This window comes from Pristiophorus japonicus, unplaced genomic scaffold (assembly GCF_044704955.1).
Source record: "Pristiophorus japonicus isolate sPriJap1 unplaced genomic scaffold, sPriJap1.hap1 HAP1_SCAFFOLD_280, whole genome shotgun sequence".
Taxonomy (NCBI): Eukaryota; Metazoa; Chordata; class Chondrichthyes; family Pristiophoridae; genus Pristiophorus; species Pristiophorus japonicus.
Window position 1 is genome coordinate 787,298 of NW_027252560.1, and position 21,395 is coordinate 808,692.

General features: G+C 49.5%; 1 protein-coding gene across 1 annotated transcript in view; it reads left to right on the forward strand.

The window, feature by feature from the left end:
* LOC139247673 (sperm flagellar protein 2-like) overlaps nucleotides 1-21,395 on the forward strand; it is a gene marked incomplete at its 3' end in the record, with an annotated part of 216,366 nt that overhangs the window by 121,377 nt on the left and 73,594 nt on the right. Inside the window, 3 exon segments of the mRNA XM_070871758.1 lie at nucleotides 8,151-8,270; nucleotides 11,562-11,757; nucleotides 20,656-20,800. Of these exon segments, the coding sequence (XP_070727859.1) occupies nucleotides 8,151-8,270; nucleotides 11,562-11,757; nucleotides 20,656-20,800 (461 nt within the window).

A 21,395-nucleotide genomic window follows, 5' to 3' on the forward strand; every position in this document is an offset into this window, starting at 1 on the left:
AGGTCCTGCTGCAACTGTACAGGGTATTGGTGAGGCCGCACCTGGAGTACTGCGTGCAGTTTTGGTCGCCTTACTTAAGGAAGGATATACTAGCTTTGGAGGGGGTACAGAGACGATTCACGAGGCTGATTCTGGAGATGAGGAGGTTATCTTATGATGATAGATTGAGTAGACTGGGTCTTTACTCGTTGGAGTTCAGAAGGATGAGGGGTGATCTTATAGAAACATTTAAAATAATGAAAGGGATAGACAAGATAGAGGCAGAGAGGTTGTTTCCACTGGTCGGGGAGACTAGAACTAGGGGGCACAGCCTCAAAATACAGGGGAGCCAATTTAAAACCGAGTTGAGAAGGAATTTCTTCTCCCAGAGGGTTGTGAATCTGTGGAATTCTCTGCCCAAGGAAGCAGTTGAGGCTAGCTCATTGAATGTATTCAAGTCACAGATAGATAGATTTTTAACCAATAAGGGAATTAAAGGTTACGGGGAGCGGGCGGGTAAGTGGAGCTGAGTCCACGGCCAGATCAGTCATGATCTTGTTGAATGGCGGAGCAGGCTCGAGGGGCTAGATGGCCTACTCCTGTTCCTAATTCTTATGTTCTTATGTTCAGCTTAACCTCCTTGCTTCTGTACTCTATGCCTCTATTTATGAAGCCCAGGATCCCAGAAGATTTTTAACCGTTTTCTCAACCTGCTCTGCCACCTTCATATACTCCCAGGTCTCTCTGTTCCTGCACCCCCTTTAGGATTGTACCCTTTAGTTTATATTGCCTCTCCTTGTTCGTCATACCAAAATATATCACTTCACACTTTTCTGCGTTAAATTTCATCTGGCCCGTGTCCGCCCATTCCATCAGCCTGTCTATGTCTTCCTGAAGTCTATCCCTATCCTCCTCACTGTTCACTATACTTCCAAGTTTTGTGTCATCAGTAAATTGTGAAATTGTGTCCTGTACACCCAAGTCCAAGTCATTAATATACATCAGGAAAAGCAGTGGTCCCAGTACGGACCCCTGGGGAACACCACTGTATACCTTCCTCCAGTCCGATAAACAACCGTTCCCCACTACTCTCTGTTTCCTGTCACTGAGACAATCCCGATCCATACTGCCCCTGTCCGTTTTATTCCAAGGGCTTCAACTTTGCTACAAGCCTGTTATGTGGCACTTTATCGAATGTCTTTTGGAAATCCAAGTACACCACGTTAACCACATTACCCTCATCAACCCTCTGTTACCTCATCAAAAAAACTCTATCAAGTTATTAAACACGATTTGTCTTTAACAAATCCGTGCTGGCTTTCCTTAATTAATCCACACTTGTCCAAGTGACTGTTAGTTTTGTCTCTGATTATTGTTTCTAAAAGCTTCCCCACTGCCGAGTTTAAACTGACCGGCCTGTAGTTGCTAGGTTTAATCTTACACCCTTGTTGAAAAAAGGGTGTAACATTTATTTGTGCCGTCAACTCATCTATCTTGTTACAGCATTCGTAACAAAATAGATGAGTTGACGGCACAAATAGATACAAATGGGTCTGATCTGATAGCCATTACAGAGACGTGGTTGCAAGGTGACCAGGACTGGGAATTAAATATTCAGGGGTATTTGACAATTTAGGACAGACAGAAAGGAAAAGAAGGTGGGGTAGCTCTGTTAATAAAAGATGAAATCAGTGCAATAGTGAGAAATGATATTGGCTCAGAAGATCAAGATGTAGAATCAGTTTGGGTGGAGATAAGGAATAATAAAGGGAAGAAGTCACTGGTGGGCGTAGTCTATAGGCCCCTAACTGTAGCTACACTGTTGGACAGAATATAAATCAAGAAATAATGGAGGCTTGTAATAAAGGAACGGCAATAATCATGGGCGATTTTAACCTTCATATTGATTGGTCAAATCAAATTGGCCAAGGTAGCCTTGAGGAAGAGTTCATGGAGTGTATCCAGGATAGTTGCCTTGAACAGTATGTTACGGAACCAACCAGGGAGCAGGCTATCTTAGATCTGGTACTGTGTAATGAGATAGGATTAATAAATGATCACCCAGTAAAGGATCCTCTAGGAAAGAATGACCATAACATGGTTGAATTTCAAATTCAGTTGCAGGGTGAGAAAATTGCATCTCAAACCAGTGTCCTTGTCTTAAATAAAGGCGATTATAAAGGTATGAGGGCAGAGCTGGCTATAGATTAAAGTGTAGGATGGTTGATGAGCAGTGGAAGAAATTTAAGGAGATATTTCATAACTCTCAACAAAAATATATTCCAGTTAGAAGGAGATACTTTAAGAGAAGGGAGGACCATCCCTGGCTAACGAAGTAAAGGATGATATCAAATTGAAAACAAGGGCATACAAAGTGGCCAAGATTAGTGGGAGGCCAGAGGATTGGGAAACCTTTTTAAATCAACAAAGGACGACTAAAAAAATTATAAAGAGAGGAAAGATAGAGTATGAGAGTAAAAGAGCAAGAAATATAAAAAGAGATAGTAAGAGTTTCTACAGGTACATAAAAACATAAGAAATAGGAGCAGGAGTAGGCCATACGGCCCCACGAGCCTGCTCCACCATTTAATACGTTCATGGCTGATCTGATCATGGACTCAGCTCCATTTCCCTGCCCGCTCCCCTTAACCCCTTATCCCCTTATCAGTTAAGAAACTGTCCATTTCTGTCTTAAATTTATTCAATGTCCCATCTTCCACAGCTCTCTGAGGCAGCGAATTCCACAGAGTTACAACCTTCTGAGAGAAGAAATTTCTCCTCATCTCAGTTTTAAATGGGCAGCCCCTTATTCTAAGATCATGTCCCCTAGTTCTAGTCTCCTCTATCAGTGGAAACATCCTCTCTGCATTCACCTTGTCAAGCCCACTCATAATCTTATACGTTTCGATAAGATCACCTCTCATTCTTCTGAATTCCAATGAGTAGAGGCCCAACCTACTCAACCTTTCGTCGTAAGTCAACCCCGTAATCTCTTGAATCAACCTAGTGAATCTTCTCTGAACTGCCTCCAAAGCAAGTATATCTTTTTGTTAATATGGAAACCAAAACTGCACGCAGTACTCCAGGTGTGGCCTCACCAATACCCTGTTTAACTGTAGCAAGACTTCCCGGCTTTTATACTTCATCCCATTTGTAATAAAGGCCAAGATTCCATTGTGCCTTCCTGATCACTTGCTGTACCTGCATACTATCCTTTTGTGTTTCATGCACAAGTACCCCCAGGTCCCGCTGTACTGCAGCATTTTGTAATCTTTCTCCATTTAAATAATAACTTGCTCTTTGATTTTTCCTGCCAAAGTATATGATCTCACACTTTACAACTATACTCCATCAGCCAAATTTTTTCCCACTCACTTAGCCTGTCTGTCCTTTTGCAGATTTTTTGTGTTCTCCTCACACATTGCTTTTCCTCCCATCTTTGTATCGTCAGCAAACTTGGCTACGTTACACTCGGTCCCTTCTTCCAAGTCGTTAATATTGATTGTAAATAGTTGGGGTTCCAGCACTGATCCCTGCGGCACCCCACTAGTTACTGATTGCCAACCCGAGAATGAACCATTTACTCTCTGTTTTCTGTTAGTTAGCCAATCCTCTATCCATGCGAATATATTACCCCCAACCCCGTGAACTTTTATCTTGTGCAGTACATAAAAAGGAAGAGAGAAGCTAAAGAAAACGTTGGTCCCTTAAAGGATGAGACCGGGAAATTAATAATGGGGAACAGGGAAATGGCAGAGACCTTGAACAAATATTTTGTTTCGGTCTTCATAATTCTTGCTATTGAGGGAGTGCAGCGAAGGTTCAGCAGATTGATTCCCGGGATGGCAGGAATGACAGATGAGGAGAGACTGGATCAACTGGGCTTCTATCCACTGGAGTTTAGAAGAATGAGAGGGTATCTCATAGAAACATATAAAATTCTGACGGGATTGGACAGGTTAAAGGCAGGAAGAATGTTCCCAGAACTAGGGGTCAGTGTCTAAGAATAAGGGGTAAGCCATTTAGGACTGAGATGAGGAGAAACTTCTTCACTCAAAGTGGTTAACCTGTGGAATTCTCTACCGCAGAAAGTTGTTGATGCCAGTTCATTGGATATATTCAAGAGGGAGTTGGATATGGCCCTTATGGCCAAAGTGATCAAGGGGTATGGAGAGAAAGCAGGAAAGGGGTACTGAGGGAATAATCAGCCATGATCTTATTGAATAGCGGTGCAGGCTCGAAGGGCCGAATGGCCTACTCCTGCACCTAATTTCTATGTTTCTAAGACACTAATAATAGATAATCAAGGGGCTATAGGGAGGGAGGAACTTAAAACAATTGCTATCACCAAAGAAACAGTACTCGGTAAAATAATGGGACTAAAGGCGGAAATCAACCTGATGGCTTACATCCTAGAGTCTCAAAAGAAGTGGCTGCAGAGATGGTGGATGCATTGGTTGTAATCTACCAAAATTCCCTGGATTCTGGGGAGATCCCAGCGAATTGGAAAACCGCAAATATAACGCCCCCATTTAAAAAAACGAGGCAGACAGAAAGCAGGAATTTATAGACCAGTTAGCCTAACATCTGTCGTTGGAAAAATGCTGGAGACCATTGTTAAGGAAGCAGTAGCAGGACATTTGGAAAAGCATAATTCAATCAAGCAGAGTCAGCATGGTTTTATGAAAGGCAAATCATGTTGGACAAATGCTGGAGTCCTTTGAGGATGTAACAAGCAGGGTGGATAAGGGGGGAACCAGTGGATGTGGTGTATTTGGATTTCCAGAAGGCATTCGATACAGCACAAAAGGTTACTGCACAAGGTAAAAGTTCACGGGGTTGGGGGTAATATATTAGCATGGATAGAGGATTGGCTAACTAACAGAAAACAGAAAATCGGGACAAATGGGTGATTTTCCAGTTGGCAAACAGTGACTAGTGGGGTGCTCCAGGGATCGGTGCTGGGGCCTCAACTATTTACAATCTATATTAATGACTTAGATGAAGGGACCGGGTGTAATGAAGCCAAATTTGCTGATGATGGGAAAGCAAGTTGTGAGGAGGACACAAAAAATCTGCAAAGCGATATAGACAGGCTAAGTGAGTGGGCAAACATTTGGCAGATGGAGTATAATGTGGGAAAGTGTGAGGTTATCCACTTTGGCAGGAAAAATTAAAAAGCAAATTATTATTTAAATGGAGAGAGATTACAAAGTGCTGCAGTACAGAGGGACCTGGTGGTACTTGTGCATGAAATACAAAAGGATAGTATGCAGGTACAGCAAGCGATCAGGAAGGGAAATGGAATCTTGGCCTTTATTGCAAAGGGGATAGAGTATAAAAGCAGGGAAGTCTTGCTACAGTTATACAGGGTATTGGTGAGGCCACACCTGGAGTACTGCGTGCAGCTTTGGTCTCCGTATTTACGAAAGGATATACTTGCTTTGGAGGCAGTTCAGAGAAGGTTCATTCGGTTGATTCCGGGGATGAGGGGGTTGACTTATGAGGAAAGGTTGAGGAGGTTGGGTCTCAGAAGAATGAGAGGTGATCTTATCGAAACATAAGATAATGACGGGGCTTGACAGGGTAGATGCAGAGAGGGGGGGAATTTAGAACTAGGGGGCATAGTCTTAGAATAAGGGGCCGCCCATTTAAAACTGAGATGAGGAGGAATTTCTTCTCTGAGGGTTGTAAATCTGTGGAATTCTCTGCCCCAGAGAGCTGTGGAGGCTGGGTCATTGAATAAATTTGAGATGGAGATAGACAGATTTTTGAGCGATAAGGGGACGGGCGGGGAAGTGGAGCTGAGTCCATGATCGGATCAGCCATGATCTTATTGAATGGAGCAGGCTCGAGGGGCCGTATGGCCTACTCCTGCTCCTATTTCTTATGTTCTTATGTTCTTAACGTTAGTGGCCAGGCAGTGTCACCACCTCAATGCGGGCGGCACCGAATTTCCATCCCATTGATTACAGAAGTGTGGAAATTATGATGCACCTGTATAAAACACAAGTTCCACCTCAACTGCAGTATTGTGTCCAATTCTGGGCACCACACTTTAGGAAAGGGTGTGAAGGCCTTAGAGAGGGTGCAGAAAAGATTTACGAGAATGGTTCCAGGGATGAGGAACTTCAGCTACGGGGAGACACTGGAGAAGCTGGGATTGTTCTCCTTGGAGCAGATCGAGATATTTGATGGAGATGTTCAAAATCATGAGGGGTTTGGGCAGAGTAGAGAGAGAGAAACTGTTCCCATTGGCGGAAGGGTGGAGTACCAGAGGACACAGATTTAAGGCGATTGGCAGAAGAACTTGAGGCGAGATGAGGAAAAACGTTTTTACGCAGCGAGTGGTTAGGATCTGGAATTCACGGCCTGAGAGGGTGGTGGAGGCAGACTCAATCATGGCTTTCAAAAGGGAGTTGGATAAGTACCTGCAGGGCTCGGGGAAAGGGCGGGGGAGTGGGACTGGCTGAGGTGCTCTTGCAGAGAGCCAGGACGGGCCGAATGGCGGCCTTCCGTACTGCAACCAGTCTATGATTCTATATCACTCATAGCAATATTACCACGATCTCTGGCTGTTCACCCTCCCACCTCACAATACCCTGCAGCCGCTCAGTGACATCCTTGACCCTGGCACCAGGGAGGCAACATACCATCCTCAAATCAAGTCTGCAGCCACAGAAACGCCTGTCTGCTCCCCTAACTATCGAATCTCCTGTCACTATTGCTTTCCGATCTTCCTCCTCTGCAGCCTCAAAACACTTGAGCCACCCATGGTGCCATTTACTTGGTTCTGGCTGTACCTCCCCAGAGGAACCATCGCCTTCACCAGTATTCAGTAGAGGGAGCTTTATTTACTCTGTATCTAACCCCCTGTACCTGCCCTGCGAGTGTTTGATGGGATAGTGTAGAGGGAGCTTTACTCTGTATCTAACCCCCTGTACCTGCCCTGCGAGTGTTTGATGGGACACTGTAGAGGGAGTTTTACTCTGTATCTAACCTGTGCTGTACCTCCCCTGGGAGTGTTTGATGGGACACTGTAGAGGGAGCTTTACTCTGTATCTAACTCCCTGTACCTGCCCTGGGAGTGTTTGATGGGACACTGTAGAGGGAGCTTTACTCTGTATCTAACCCCCTGTACCTGCCCTGGGAGTGTTTGATGGGACAGTGTAGAGGGAGCTTTACTCTGTATCTAACCCCCTGTACCTGCCCTGCGAGTGTGTGATGGGACAGTGTAGAGGGAGCTTTACTCTGTATCTAACTCCCTGTACCTGCCCTGGGAGTGTTTGATGGGACAGTGTGTAGAGGGAGCTTTACTCTGTATCTAACTCCCTGTACCTGCCCTGGGAGTGTTTGATGGGACAGTGTAGAGGGAGCTTTACTCTGTATCTAACCCCCTGTACCTGCCCTGGGTGTGTTTGATGGGACAGTGTAGAGGGAGCTTTACTCTGTATCTAACCCCCTGTACCTGCCCTGGGAGTGTTTGATGGGACAGTGTAGAGGGAGCTTTACTCTGTATCTAACCCCCTGTACCTGCCCTGGGAGTGTTTGATGGGACAGTGTAGAGGGAGCTTTACTCTGTATCTAACCCCCTGTACCTGCCCTGGGTGTGTTTGATGGGACAGTGTAGAGGGAGCTTTACTCTGTATCTAACCCCCTGTACCTGCCCTGGGAGTGTTTGATGGGACAGTGTAGAGGGAGCTTTACTCTGTATCTAACCCCCTGTACCTGCCCTGGGAGTGTGTGATGGGACAGTGTGTAGAGGGAGCAGGCACGCACACACTCAGCAGATTCTGAACTGCCATTGTCCTGATATCACCAGCGCAGTATTTAAGGCCTAAAGCGAGTCAGGAGTTGGAAGTGGATTGTAGCTCCGCCTGCTGGGTGGGCAGGGAGGGGCAGCAGGCGGAGGGCTCTGGCAGCTGGTATGGAGCCGGAAGCGGAAGGCCGTGTTATTGTGCACCTGAAACGTTAACCACTGTTCTCGCTACTCAGGTGCTGCCGTGTCTTTGCAACATGTTCTGATTTCCAATCATCGCAGCATTGATCTCCCAGCCTGCCGTGGAACAGGCAGAGCCGCGGTGTTGGGATTGTGGGGGTTGGTGGAAGGATGGTGTCTGTGTCACCCTGTCAGTAACTGCTCAGTGCTTTGTGTCTGCTGTCGTTCTCAGTGCTCCAGACCCCAGCCAGCCCGAAGAACAGATCGAGCCTGACACCAACAGCCCACCCACCGAGGGCAAGGAAGAGGAGAGGGGTGAAGAGCAAGGAGAGGGAGAGACAAAAGTGTGCAAGTAGGTGCAGAGAGAGCGCAGTGACTCACAGCACCGGCTCAACACCCAGTGTACAATCAACTGAGTCAATAGTACCCAATCTCTGTGTTATACAGCGCCAGAGCATTAATCAGAGCACCCTGTTATTGACACACACACCCAATACAGGTCCCACACTGTGTTACACACTCACACACCCAATACTGGTCCTACACTGTGTTACACACTCTCACACCCAATACTGGTCCCACACTGTGTTACACACTCACACACCCAATACTGGTCCTACACTGTGTTACACACTCTCACACCCAATACTGGTCCCACACTGTGTTACACACTCACACACCCAATACTGGTCCCACACTGTGTTACACACTCTCACACCCAATACAGGTCCCACACTGTGTTACACACTCTCACACCCAATACTGGTCCCACACTGTGTTACACACTCTCACACCCAATACTGGTCCCACACTGTGTTACACACTCACACACCCAATACTGGTCCCACACTGTGTTACACATTCACACACCCAATACTGGTCCCACACTGTGTTACACACTCTCACACCCAATACAGGTCCCACACTGTGTTACACACTCTCACACCCAATACAGGTCCCACACTGTGTTACACACTCACACACCCAATACTGGTCCCACACTGTGTTACACATTCACACACCCAATACTGGTCCCACACTGTGTTACACACTCTCACACCCAATACAGGTCCCACACTGTGTTACACACTCTCACACCCAATACTGGTCCCACACTGTGTTACACACTCACACACTCAATACTGGTCCCACACTATGTTACACACTCACACACTCAATACTGGTCCCACACTGTGTTACACATTCACACACCTAATACTGGTCCCACACTGTGTTACACACTCACACACCCAATACTGGTCCCACACTGTGTTACACACTCACACACCCAATACTGGTCCCACACTGTGTTACACACTCACACACCCAATACAGGTCCCACACTGTGTTACACACTCACACACCCAATACTGGTCCCACACTGTGTTACACACTCACACACTCAATACTGGTCCCACACTGTGTTACACACTCACACACTCAATACTGGTCCCACACTGTGTTACACACTCACACACCCAATACAGGTCCCACACTGTGTTACAGATACTCTCACACCCAATACAGGTCCCACACTGTGTTACACACTCACACACCCAATACTGGTCCCACACTGTGTTACACACTCACACACCCAATACTGGTCCCACACTGTGTTACAGACACTCTCACACACAATACTGGTCCCACACTGTGTTACAGACACACACACCCAATACTGGTCCCACACTGTGTTACACACTCACACACCCAATACTGGTCCCACACTGTGTTACAGACACACACCCAATACTGGTCCTACACTGTGTTACACACTCACACACCCAATACTGGTCCTAGACTGTATTACAGACACTCTCACACCCAATACTGGTCCCACACTGTGTTACACATTCACACACCCAATACTGGTCCCACACTGTGTTACACACTCACACACCCAATTCAGGTCCCACACTGTGTTACAGACACACACGCTCAATACTGGTCCCACACTGTGTTACACACTCACACACCCAATACTGGTCCCACACTGTGTTACACACACACACATCCAATACTGGTCCCACACTGTGTTACACACTCACACACCCAATACTGGTCCCACACTGTGTTACACACTCACACACCCAATACTGGTCCCACACTTTGTTACACACTCTCACACCCAATACTGGTCCCACACTGTGTTACACACACACACACCCAATACTGGTCCCACACTGTGTTACACACTCACACACCCAATACTGGTCCCACACTGTGTTACAGACACTCACACCCAATACTGGTCCCACACTGTGTTACACATTCACACACCCAATACTGGTCCCACACTGTGTTACACACTCTCACACCCAATACTGGTCCCACACTGTGTTACACACTCTCACACCCAATACTGGTCCCACACTGTGTTACACACTCACACACCCAATACTGGTCCCACACTGTGTTACACACTGACACACCCAATACTGGTCCTACACTGTGTTACACACTCTCACACCAAATACTGGTCCTACACTGTGTTACACACTCACACCCAATACTGGTCCTACACTGTGTTACACACTCACACACCCAATACTGGTCCCACACTGTGTTACAGACACTCACACACCCAATACTGGTCCTACACTGTGTTACAGACACTAACACACCCAATACTGGTCCCATACTGTGTTACACACTCACACACCCAACACTGGTCCCACACTGTGTTACACACTCACACACCCAATACTGGTCCTACACTGTGTTACAGACACTAACACACCCAATACTGGTCCCACACTGTGTTACACACTCACACACCCAATACTGGTCCTACACTGTGTTACACACTCACACACCCAATACTGGTCCTACACTGTGTTACACACTCACACACCCAATACTGGTCCTACACTGTGTTACACATTCACACACCCAATACTGGTCCCACACTGTGTTACACACTCTCACACCCAATACTGGTCCTACACTGTGTTACACACACTCACACACCCAATACTGGTCCCACACTATGTTACACATTCACACACCCAATACTGGTCCCACACTGTGTTACACACTCACACACCCAATACTGGTCCTACACTGTGTTACAGACACTCACACACCCAATACTGGTCCCACACTGTGTTACACACTCACACACCCAATACTGGTCCCACACTGTGTTACACACTCACACACCCAATACTGGTCCCACACTGAGTTACACACTCACACACCCAATACTGGTCCCACACTGAGTTACACACTCACACACCCAATGCTGGTCCCACACTGTGTTACACACTAACACACCCAATACTGGTCCTACACTGTGTTACACACTGACACACACAATACTGGTCCCACAGTGTTACACACTCACATACACCCAATACTGGTCCCACACTGTGTTACACACACAGACACACCCAATACTGGTCCCACACTGTGTTACAGACACTCACACACCCAATACTGGTCCCACACTGTGTTACAGACACTCACACACCCAATACTGGTCCCACACTGTGTTACAGACACTCACACACCCAATACTGGTCTCTCTGAGTCTTGCCCCCACACTCTCCAGCCCTCCCTCTCGCTGATGCCCATCCTCAATATCAGACTTCCATTGAGGCTCCTGCCATGATTGATGTGTGTGTACTCTCCTGATCCACAGAATCCCTCTTGTGGCCTATCGAATCCCCTCCTCCAGTCTGGCAGCGAAGGACAAAGGGAAAGTGCCGCTGAAGGTGATGGCCAAGGGGAGGGAGAAGGAGGAAGTGGTGGGACTTGAGGCGCCGCCCCTGACTGATGTCGATGAGTATCTGATCTTCGACGCCTATCAGACTGCAGTGTCGGCGCTCTCCAGCATTGTAAGTCTTTGCTTTGGGCACAACCGTGGAATATTCTCACCGTTTCTTGTACTTCCAGTCAATCGGAACATGCACGAGATACCAAGAGCAGCTCCTTCGGCCTTCCATACTGCAGAGACCGTCTTGTTTGCATCAACTCTCCAAAGACCATTTCTTCATATCTCTCACCTGTCAAACCAACAACTCCCGCCTCTATTGTGTGATGGCATCACCCATAGGCCTCCCCCCACATCTCATCTTTGATATCCTTAGCCTCAAAATCGCTCAGTTACGATTGGCTCAAATCCTCCACTCCCAACGATTGCTGCCAGATCTCGGAGACTATTCTACCAACACTGCCACACATCTGGATAAGCTTGTCATCTGAGGTCCAACCTCTGTTCCTCTCTCTGAGTCGCTCACTCTCACACTATCTTTCTCCATCTCTCTCTTTGTTTCTCCCATTATATCTCTTTGTCTCTCTCTTTATCCTTCTCATCTGTCTCTTGTTTCTCCTGCTTTGTCTCTCTCCCTTGTCTTTGTTTACCCCACACTGTCTCTCTCTGTCTCTCTCTTTCTCGTCTGCAACTTTCTCTATCTAGGTTTCACTGCAATATAAGAGAATCAAAACTTGGCAAGGCCATTCGGCCCTTCTAGCCTGCTCCACCATTCAATATGATCATGGCCGATTCTCTATCTCAACACCATATTCCCGCTTTCTCCCCAGACCCCTTGATGCCTTTTGTGTCTAGAAATCTATCTATCTCCCTCTTAAATATATTCAGTGACTTGGTCTCCACTGCCTTCTGTGGTAGAGAATTCCACAGGTTCACCACCCTCTGAGTGAGAACATTTCTCCTCATCTCGGTCCTAAATTTCCCACCCCGTATCCTGAGACTCTGACCCCTTGTTCTAGATTTCCCAGTCCCGGGGAAACATCCTCCCCACATCCAGTCTGTGCAACCCCGTCAGAATTTTATACGTTTCAATGAGCTCCCCTCTCATTCTTCTAAACTCTCGTGAATACAGGCCTAGTCAACCCAATCTCTCCTCATACGATAGTCCTGCCATCCCAGGAATCAGTCTGGTGAACCTTCGCTGCACTCCCTCTATGGCAAGTATATCCTTTCTTAGGTAAGGAGACCAAAGATTGTACACAATACTCCAGGTGCGGTCTCACCAAGGCCCTGTATAACTGTAATAAGACATCCTTGCTCCTGTACTCAAACCCTCTTCGCAATGAAGGCCATCATACCATTTGCCTTCCTAACTGCTTGCTGCACCGGCATGTTTGCTTTCACTGACTGGTGTACAAGGGCACCCAGGTCTCTCTGTACATCGACACTTCCCAAGCCATCGCCATTTAAATAATACTTTGTCTTTGTTTTTCCTACCAAAGTGGATAGCTTCACATTTATCTGCTTTATACTGCATCTGCCATGTGTTTGCCCACTCACTCAACCTATCTAAATCGCCTTGCAGCATCTTTGCATCCTCCTCACAACTCACAATCCCACCTAGTTTCACCTTTCAGTTAGATCATGGCTGATCTGTTCCTCAACTCCCTCTCACTTCCTTACCCAACAAAAATCTGTGCCTCTCAATCTTAGAATTTGAATTGACCCCCAGTTCCACAGCCTTTAAAGAGAGATTTTGGGATTTCCACACCATAGCTGATACTTTCTATCTATCCTATCGAATTACGTTATCATTTTAAACACCTCAATTAGATCACCCCCTCAACTTTCTAAACCCAAGGGAATACAAACCAAGCTTATACAATCTGGTCTCATAATTTAACTTCAGATCGCTAGATACTTGAGGCACAGATCAGCGATGAATCTAATTGAATGGTGAAGTAGGCTCGAGGGGCTGAATGGCCTCCTCCTGAACCTGTGCTCCTCTCTCTCTGACTCACTCTCTCACACACCTTGGTGCAGCTTGAAGTGAGCTTCAGTAACTTGATGTCGCCCAGAAAGCAAGGACCTAGTAGAGCCCTGCAGAAACCCACTGGAAACATCCTTCCAGTCACAAAAACACCCAGCAACCATTACCCTTTGCTTCCTGCCTCTGAGTCAATTTTGGATCCAACTTGCCACTTTGCCCTGGATCCCATGGTCTATTACTTTAGTGACCAGTCTGCCATGTGGGACCTTATCAAAAGCCTTGTTAAAATCCATATACACTACATCGTACGTACTACCCTCATATATATGTGTGTGCATGTGTATGTGTGGAGCTATAATCACAATCACTAAGGAGGTGGTACTCATTAAGATAATAGGACTAAAAGTGCATAAATCCCCTGGACCTGATGGCTTGCATCCTAGGGTCTTAGAAGAAGTAGCGGCAGGGATAGTGGATGCATTGGTTGTTGTCATGTATTTCACCATCTTGCAATGACAATAGTTATGTAACTATAACTCACGCACACTGTACCTGTCCCCTTGAAATGCACACCCTGACCACAGGGGGTGAGCTTGCGGGAGACACTCCTCACCTGGGTTTCCAGGTATAAAAGGGGAGGTCCCAGGGTCAGCACTCTTTGGTCCTGGGAATAAAGTGAAGGTCACAGAGTGATCGTGTCTGATACATACATGCCTCGTGTGAGTTTGTAACAAGGTGCAGAGACACTACATCTGGCGACGAGAAACGGGAATCACCAAACCACGAGGATGGCCACCGGTGGCACAGAGAAACGCTACTGAGTGGGTGAGGCCTGGAACGACTTTGTGGAAAGACTCCAGTAGAGCTTTGTCACAAAGGACTGGCTGGAAGATACAGCGGCTGACAAGCGGAGGGCGCATCTACTGACCAGCTGTGGTCCACAGACGTATGCGCTGATGAAAGACCTGCTCGCACCCCAAAAGCCAGCGGACAAGTCCTTCGAAGAGCTCAGCCAGCTGATCAGTGAGCATCTCAAGCCGGCAAGTAGCGTACACATGGCCCGGCACCGGTTCTACTCTCACCGGCGTAGGGAGGGTCAAAACATCTCTGACTTCGTGGCGGAACTGTGCCGTTTGGCCAGTCTCTCTAAGTTCTCCGATGCCTACAGGGGGGAGATGTTAAGGGACTTTTTCATCGAGGGCATTAATCATGCCGGCATTTTCAGGAAGCTTATAAAGACCAAGGACCTGACTTTAGAAGAGGCGGCGTTGATAGCTCAGACCTTTATGGCAGAGGAAGAGGAGACCAAGCTAATCTACGCACACAGCCCTGGTTTTAACGTTGCGATGAACCAGGGAGTTAATGTTGTAAAAGTAATACAGAACCCCGCAGGCAGGAAAGGGCAATTCAACACTGCCCAGGCAGCAACTCGCTCCAGGGTGGGCCCGCAACAGGGACAATGGAAAGGGGATCGGCAATTCACGCCATCACGAGGAACAATGCATCCCGTGATGGGACCTTTCAAAGTGCTTAGAAACAGCCAAACGGGCCATCAGAGAGGAATGCCTGGGAATAGTCCTTTTGTTAACAGCAATCTCAGCTCATGCTGGAGGTGTGGGGGTAGACACACTGCCAAAAGCTGCAGGTTCCAGCTTTATACTGTAGGATTTGTAATGTCAGTGGACACTTGGCCAATATGTGCAAAAAGGCAGTAGCGAGACTAGTCTGCGAGACAGACAAACCGGACGAGGGGTCTGCAATGCAGGATGAGGCCTGGGGAACAACCATGCATGCTGAAGTTCAGAGAGTTCATGTGGCTGACGTCCACAGCTCATACACTAAAACGCCACCCATGATGATAAAAGTCTTACTGAATGGCATCCCGGTGCACATGGAGCTGGATACGGGAGCTAGCCAGTCACTCATGAGCGCCCAACAATTTGAGAGACTATGGCCACTCAGCTAGCAGACCCAAACTGGAACACATTGAGACGCAGCTACGGACATACACCACAGAGACCATCCCAGTGCTGGGCAGTGCAAACTTGGTGGTAACGCATAATGGATTACAGAACCGGCTGCCACTCTGCATTGTCCCGGGAAATGGTCCCGCGCTTTTGGGGAGAAGTTGGCTAGCTGAGATGAATTGGAAATGGGGGGATGTGCACACCATTTCATCCGTGGAGCGAAGTTCATGCTCACAGGTCCTGCAAAAATTCGAGTCAATCTTTCAACCCGGTGTCGGAATATTCAAGGGCACTAAAGTAGTGATGCACATCACTCCGGACGCCAGACCATTGCACCACAAAGCCAGAGCGGTGCCGCAAATGATGCGTGGGAAAATTGAAAGTGAACTGGACAGGCTGCTCAGAGAGGGCATAATTTCGGCCGTTGAATTCAGCGACTGGGCAAGTCCCATCATTCCCGTCCTCAAAGCGGATGGCTCGGTCAGGATTTGTGGCGACTACAAGGCCACCATCAACCGAGTGTCGCTGCAAGACCAATACCTGCTCCCGAGAGTGGAGGACCTCTTTGCCACGCTGGCAGGTGGCAAGCTGTTCACGAAGCTGGACCTCACTTCGGCCTACATGACTCAGGAACTGGCTGAAGAATCCAAGCTTCTGACCACCACACGACACACAAAGGACTATGGGCCCAAGTTTCCACAAGATTTGTGCCTGATTTTTAGGAGCAACTGGTGGAGAACGGACTATCTTAGAAATCGCAATTCTCCACATTTTTTTTCTGCAGTTCTAGTCAGGTAGAACAGTTTCACTTTGGAACAGAATTTTTTCTTCAAAAGGGGGCGTGTCCGGCCACTGACGCCTGATTTGAAAGTTTCCACAGTGAAAACTTACTCCAAACTAAGTTAGAATGGAGCCAGTGAAGATTTTTGTAGAACTGAAAAAACCTGTTCTACACATTAAAAAATCAGGTGCAGGTTACAAATTAGGCGTCCAGAACGAGGTGGGGGGAAGGGAACTCATTAAATTCTACAATAAATCCTTATTTATACTGCTACAAATATTATACAAATAAATCCAACCTGAATAAACATTTATAAGCAAAGAAAAGATTAAATAAACCATCTTCCTACCTGTGTGAAAGTGCTTCAGGCCCGGAGAATGCTGCAGTCAGCCTGAGGCCCCCGTTCTTCCCGCGGGGGGGGGGGGGAGGCGCCCGTTCATCCCGCGGGGGGAGGGGGGGAGAGGAGGAGGCGCCCGTTCTTCCCGCGGGGGGGGGGGGAGGAGGAGGAGCCCGTTCATCCCGCGGGGGGAGGGGGGGAGAGGAGGAGGCGCCCGTTCTTCCCGCGGGGGGGGGGGGGAGGCGCCCGTTCTTCCCGCGGGGGGGGGGGGGAGAGGAGGAGCCCGTTCTTCCCGCGGGGGGGGGGGAGGGGGGAGGAGGCGCCCGTTCTTCCCGCGGGGGGGGGGGAGGGGGGAGGAGGCCCCCGTTCTTCCCGCGGGGGGGGGGGGGGGGAGGAGGCGCCCGTTCTTCCCGCGGGGGGGGGGGGAGGAGGAGGAGCCCGTTCTTCCCGCGGGGGGGGTGAGGGGGGAGGAGGCGCCCGTTCTTCCCGCGGGGGGGGGGGGGAGGAGGCGCCCGTTCTTCCCGCGGGGGGGGGGGGGAGGGGGGAGGAGGCGCCCGTTCTTCCCGCGGGGGGGGTGAGGGGGGAGGAGGCGCCCGTTCTTCCCGCGGGGGGGGGGGGGGGGAGGAGGAGCCCGTTCTTCCCGCGGGGGGGGGGGGGTGGGGAGGAGGCGCCCGTTCTTCCCGCGGGGGGGGGGGGGGAGGAGGCGCCCGTTCTTCCCGCGGGGGGGGGGGGGGGGGAGGAGGAGCCCGTTCTTCCCGCGGGGGGGGGGGGGGTGGGGAGGAGGCGCCCGTTCTTCCCGCGGGGGGGGGGGGAAGGAGACAGTGAGAAGCCTCAGTGCTGAGGTGCTGATGGCAATGTGCTTTTATTAAAAAATGTTCAAAAATTAAACAGCTACAAAGAACTACAAAAATGGCCGAGTGCCGATGTTATTTTCACACTGAGCATGCACGAACGCTCCAACGCGCACTCGCAGCATTGCCGGCAGGAAAAAAATGAATTTAAATGGTACCCGCCCCCTCCCACTTACAAAATCGGCGCGCGTGTAGGCTCCGCCCCCCTGGGCGCCGCGCCAAACAGACAAGGAGCTGCAGGGCGCTCCAGAATCGCGATTTTTTTTTTTTAGGCGCGAAAAACGGGCGCCCAGCTCGGAGGGGCGCCCGTTTGTTACCGTGTGGAAACTTGGGCCCTATTTGTCTACAACAGGTGTCCATTTGGCATTCGTTCGGCAGCGGCTATGTTTCAGCGAAACATGGAAAGCTTGCTCAAGTCCATCCCTGGAATGGTCGTGTTCCAAGATGACATCCTTATAACGGGTCGAGACACCGAGGAACACCTCCGCAACCTGGAGGAGGTGCTACGCCGATTGGATCGTGTAGGCTTGCGGCTGAAAAAGGCCAAGTGCACGTTTTTGTCCCCAGAGGTCGAGTTCCTGGGCAGGAGGGTTGCCGCAGGCGGGATCCGGCCCACTGAATCAAAAACTGAGGCGATTCGCCGGGCGCCCAGGCCCGGCGACACGTCGGAGTTGCGATCATTCCTGGGACTTTTGAACTATTTTGGGAACTTTCTGCCGAAATTAAGCACACTGTTGGAGCCGTTACACATGCTCCTCCGTAAAGGTTGTGAATAGTCTTGGGGGGACTGTCAAGAACAGGCTTTCAATAAGGCGAGGAACCTGCTGTGTTCCAACAAACTGTTGACTTTGTATGATCCCTGTAAAAAAGTGGTTTTAACATGCGATGTGTCATCCTACGGGGTTGGGTGTGTATTGCAGCAGGGTAACGATGACGGCCGAGTCCAATCAGTGGCTTACGCCTCCAGTTCGCTCTCCCAGGCAGAGCGTGGATACTGCATGGTCGAGAAGGAGGCACTCGCGTGTGTGTACGGTGTGAAAAAGATGCACCAGTACCTTTTCAGTAGACGGTTCGAGCTAGAGACGGACCACAAGCCGTTAACATCCCTGTTGTCTGACAGCAAGGCTGTCAACACTAACTCATCAGCTCGCATACAGCGATGGGCCCTCTCGCTGGCTGCTTATGACTACACCATACGGCACCGGCCAGGCACCGAAAATTGCGCTGACGCACTCAGCAGGCTCCCACTGGCCACCACCGAGGGGGCGTCAGAGCAAAGTGCCGAGATGGTCATGGCCATTGAGGCTTTTGACACTGCGGGCTCTCCCATCACAGCCAGCCAGATCAAACTCTGGACCAACAGGGACCCCCTCCTATCCATGATAAAGAAATGTGTCCTGACTGCGGATTGGGCGCCTTCACACAGGGCGTGCCCCGAGGAGGTCAGAGACGGATGGATGAGCCGGGTAGTCATGCCCCAGAAAGGAAGGGAAGCGTTCATCAGGGAACTCCACAGCGAGCACCCTGGCATCATGTTAATGAAGGCCATTGCCCAGTCACATGTATGGTGGCCAGGAATTGACTCAGACCTGGAACACTGGGTTCGCAGGTGCACGACGTGTGCCCAGCTGCGCAATGCCCCCAGGGAGGCTCCACCAGGCCATGGTCACGTATTCACGTAGACTATGAGGATGTAACGAACAGAGTGGATAAAGGGGAACCAGTGGATGTGGTGTATTTGGACTTCCAGAGGGCATTTGACAAGGTGTCATGTAAAAGGTTACTGCACAAGATGAAAGTTCATGGGGTTGGGGGTAATATATTAGCATGGATAGAGGATTGGCTAACTAACAGAAAACAGAGGGTCGGAATAAATAGTTCATTCTCTGGTTGGCAATCAGTAACTAGTGGGGTGCCGCAGGGATCAGTGTTGGGACCCCAACTATTTACAATCTATATTAATGAGTTGGAAGAAGGGACTGAGTGTAACATAGCCAAGTTTGCTGACGGTACAAATATGGGAGGAAAAGCAATGTGTGAGGAGGACATAAAAAATCTGCAAAAGGACATAGACAGGCTCAGTGAGTGGGCAAAACATTGGCAGATGGAGTATAATGTTGGAAAGTGTGAGGTCATGCACTTTGGCAGAAAAATCAAAGAGCAAGATAATATTTAAATGAAGAATGATTGCCAAGTTCTGCAGTACAGCAGGACCTGGGGGTCCCGGTGTATGAAACACAAAAGGTTAGTATGCAGGTACAGCAAGTGATGAGGAAAGCCAATGGTATCTTGGCCTTTATTGCAAAGGGGATGGAGTATAAAAGCAGGGAAGTCTTGCTACAGTTATACAGGGTATTGGTGAGGCCACACCTGGAGTACTGCGTGCAGTTTTGGTTTCCATATTTACGAAAGGGTATATTTGCTTTGGAGGCAGTTCAGAGAGGGTTCACTCGGTTGATTCCGGGGATGAGGGGGTTGACTTATGAGGAAAGGTTGAGGAGGTTGGGCCTCTACTCATTGGAATTCAGAAGAATGAGAGGTGATCTTATCGAAACGTATAAGATTATGAGGGGGCTTGACAAGGTGGATGCAGAGAGGATGTTTCCACTGATGGGGGAGACTAGAACTAGGGGGCATGGTCTTAGAATAAGGGGCCGCCCATTTAAAACTGAGATGAGGAGGAATTTCTTCTCTCAGAGGGTTGTAAATCTGTGGAATTCGCTGCCTCAGAGAGCTGTGGAAGCCGGGACATTGAATAAATTTAAGACAGAGATAGAGTTTCTTAACCAATAAGGGAATAAGGGGTTATGGGGAGCGGGCAGGGAAGTGGAGCTGAGTCCATGATCGGATCAGCCATGATGGTATTGAATGGCGGAGCAGGCTCGAGGGGCCGTATGGCCCACTCCTGCTCCTATTTCTGATCTTATGTGTGTGTGTGTGTATATGTGTGTGTATATGTGTGTGTGTGTTTCCTATCTGAATCATTGGCATTATGTCCATTTCTCTCCGTTTCTCGAGCTCTCTTCCTCTTGCTACTTTTCTCTCGCTAACTCTTCATTGTCTTTCCCTCGGTTTCTCATCCTCTCTCTGTTTCAGGTCCAAAAAGAAATGAAACTCAAGGAGGACGAGGAGAAGAAGGAACAGAAGCTGAAGGAAGAAAAGGAAAAAGAACTACAGAAACCCTCAGCCGGGAAAGACGGGAAGAAAAAGACACCAAAGTCAGCGGGAAACACGAAGAAAGGTGAGGGCCCTCGTCACTGGGACTGTGCGGGATTGTGGGGGTGGGGCCTAGGGCTGGATTGGGGCACGCAACTCTCCCGTTCCCCTCCCCCCCCCCCCCCTCCACCCCACGCCAGTCTCCCTCCCCCCCCACCCGACTTGTCTCCGTTCCCCTCCCCTCCCCACGCCAGTCTCTCTCCCCTCCCCCTCCACCCCACGCCAGTCTCCCCTCCCCCCTCCACCCCACGCCAGTCTCCCCTCCCCCCTCCACCCTCCACCCCACGCCAGTCTCCCCTCCCCCCTCCACCCCACGCCAGTCTCCCCTCCCCCCTCCACCCCACGCCAGTCTCTCTCCCCTCCCCCCTCCACCCCACGCCAGTCTCCCCTCCCCCCTCCACCCCACGCCAGTCTCCCCTCCCCCCTCCACCCCACGCCAGTCTCTCTCCCCTCCCCCCTCCACCCCACGCCAGTCTCCCCTCCCCCCTCCACCCGACGTGAGTCTCCGTTCCCCTCCCCCCCCACGCCAGTATTTCCTCCCCCCCCCCACCCACGCCAGTCTCCCCTCCCCCCCTCCCCCCAGCCACGCCAGTCTCCCCTCCCCCCTCCCCCTACATGAG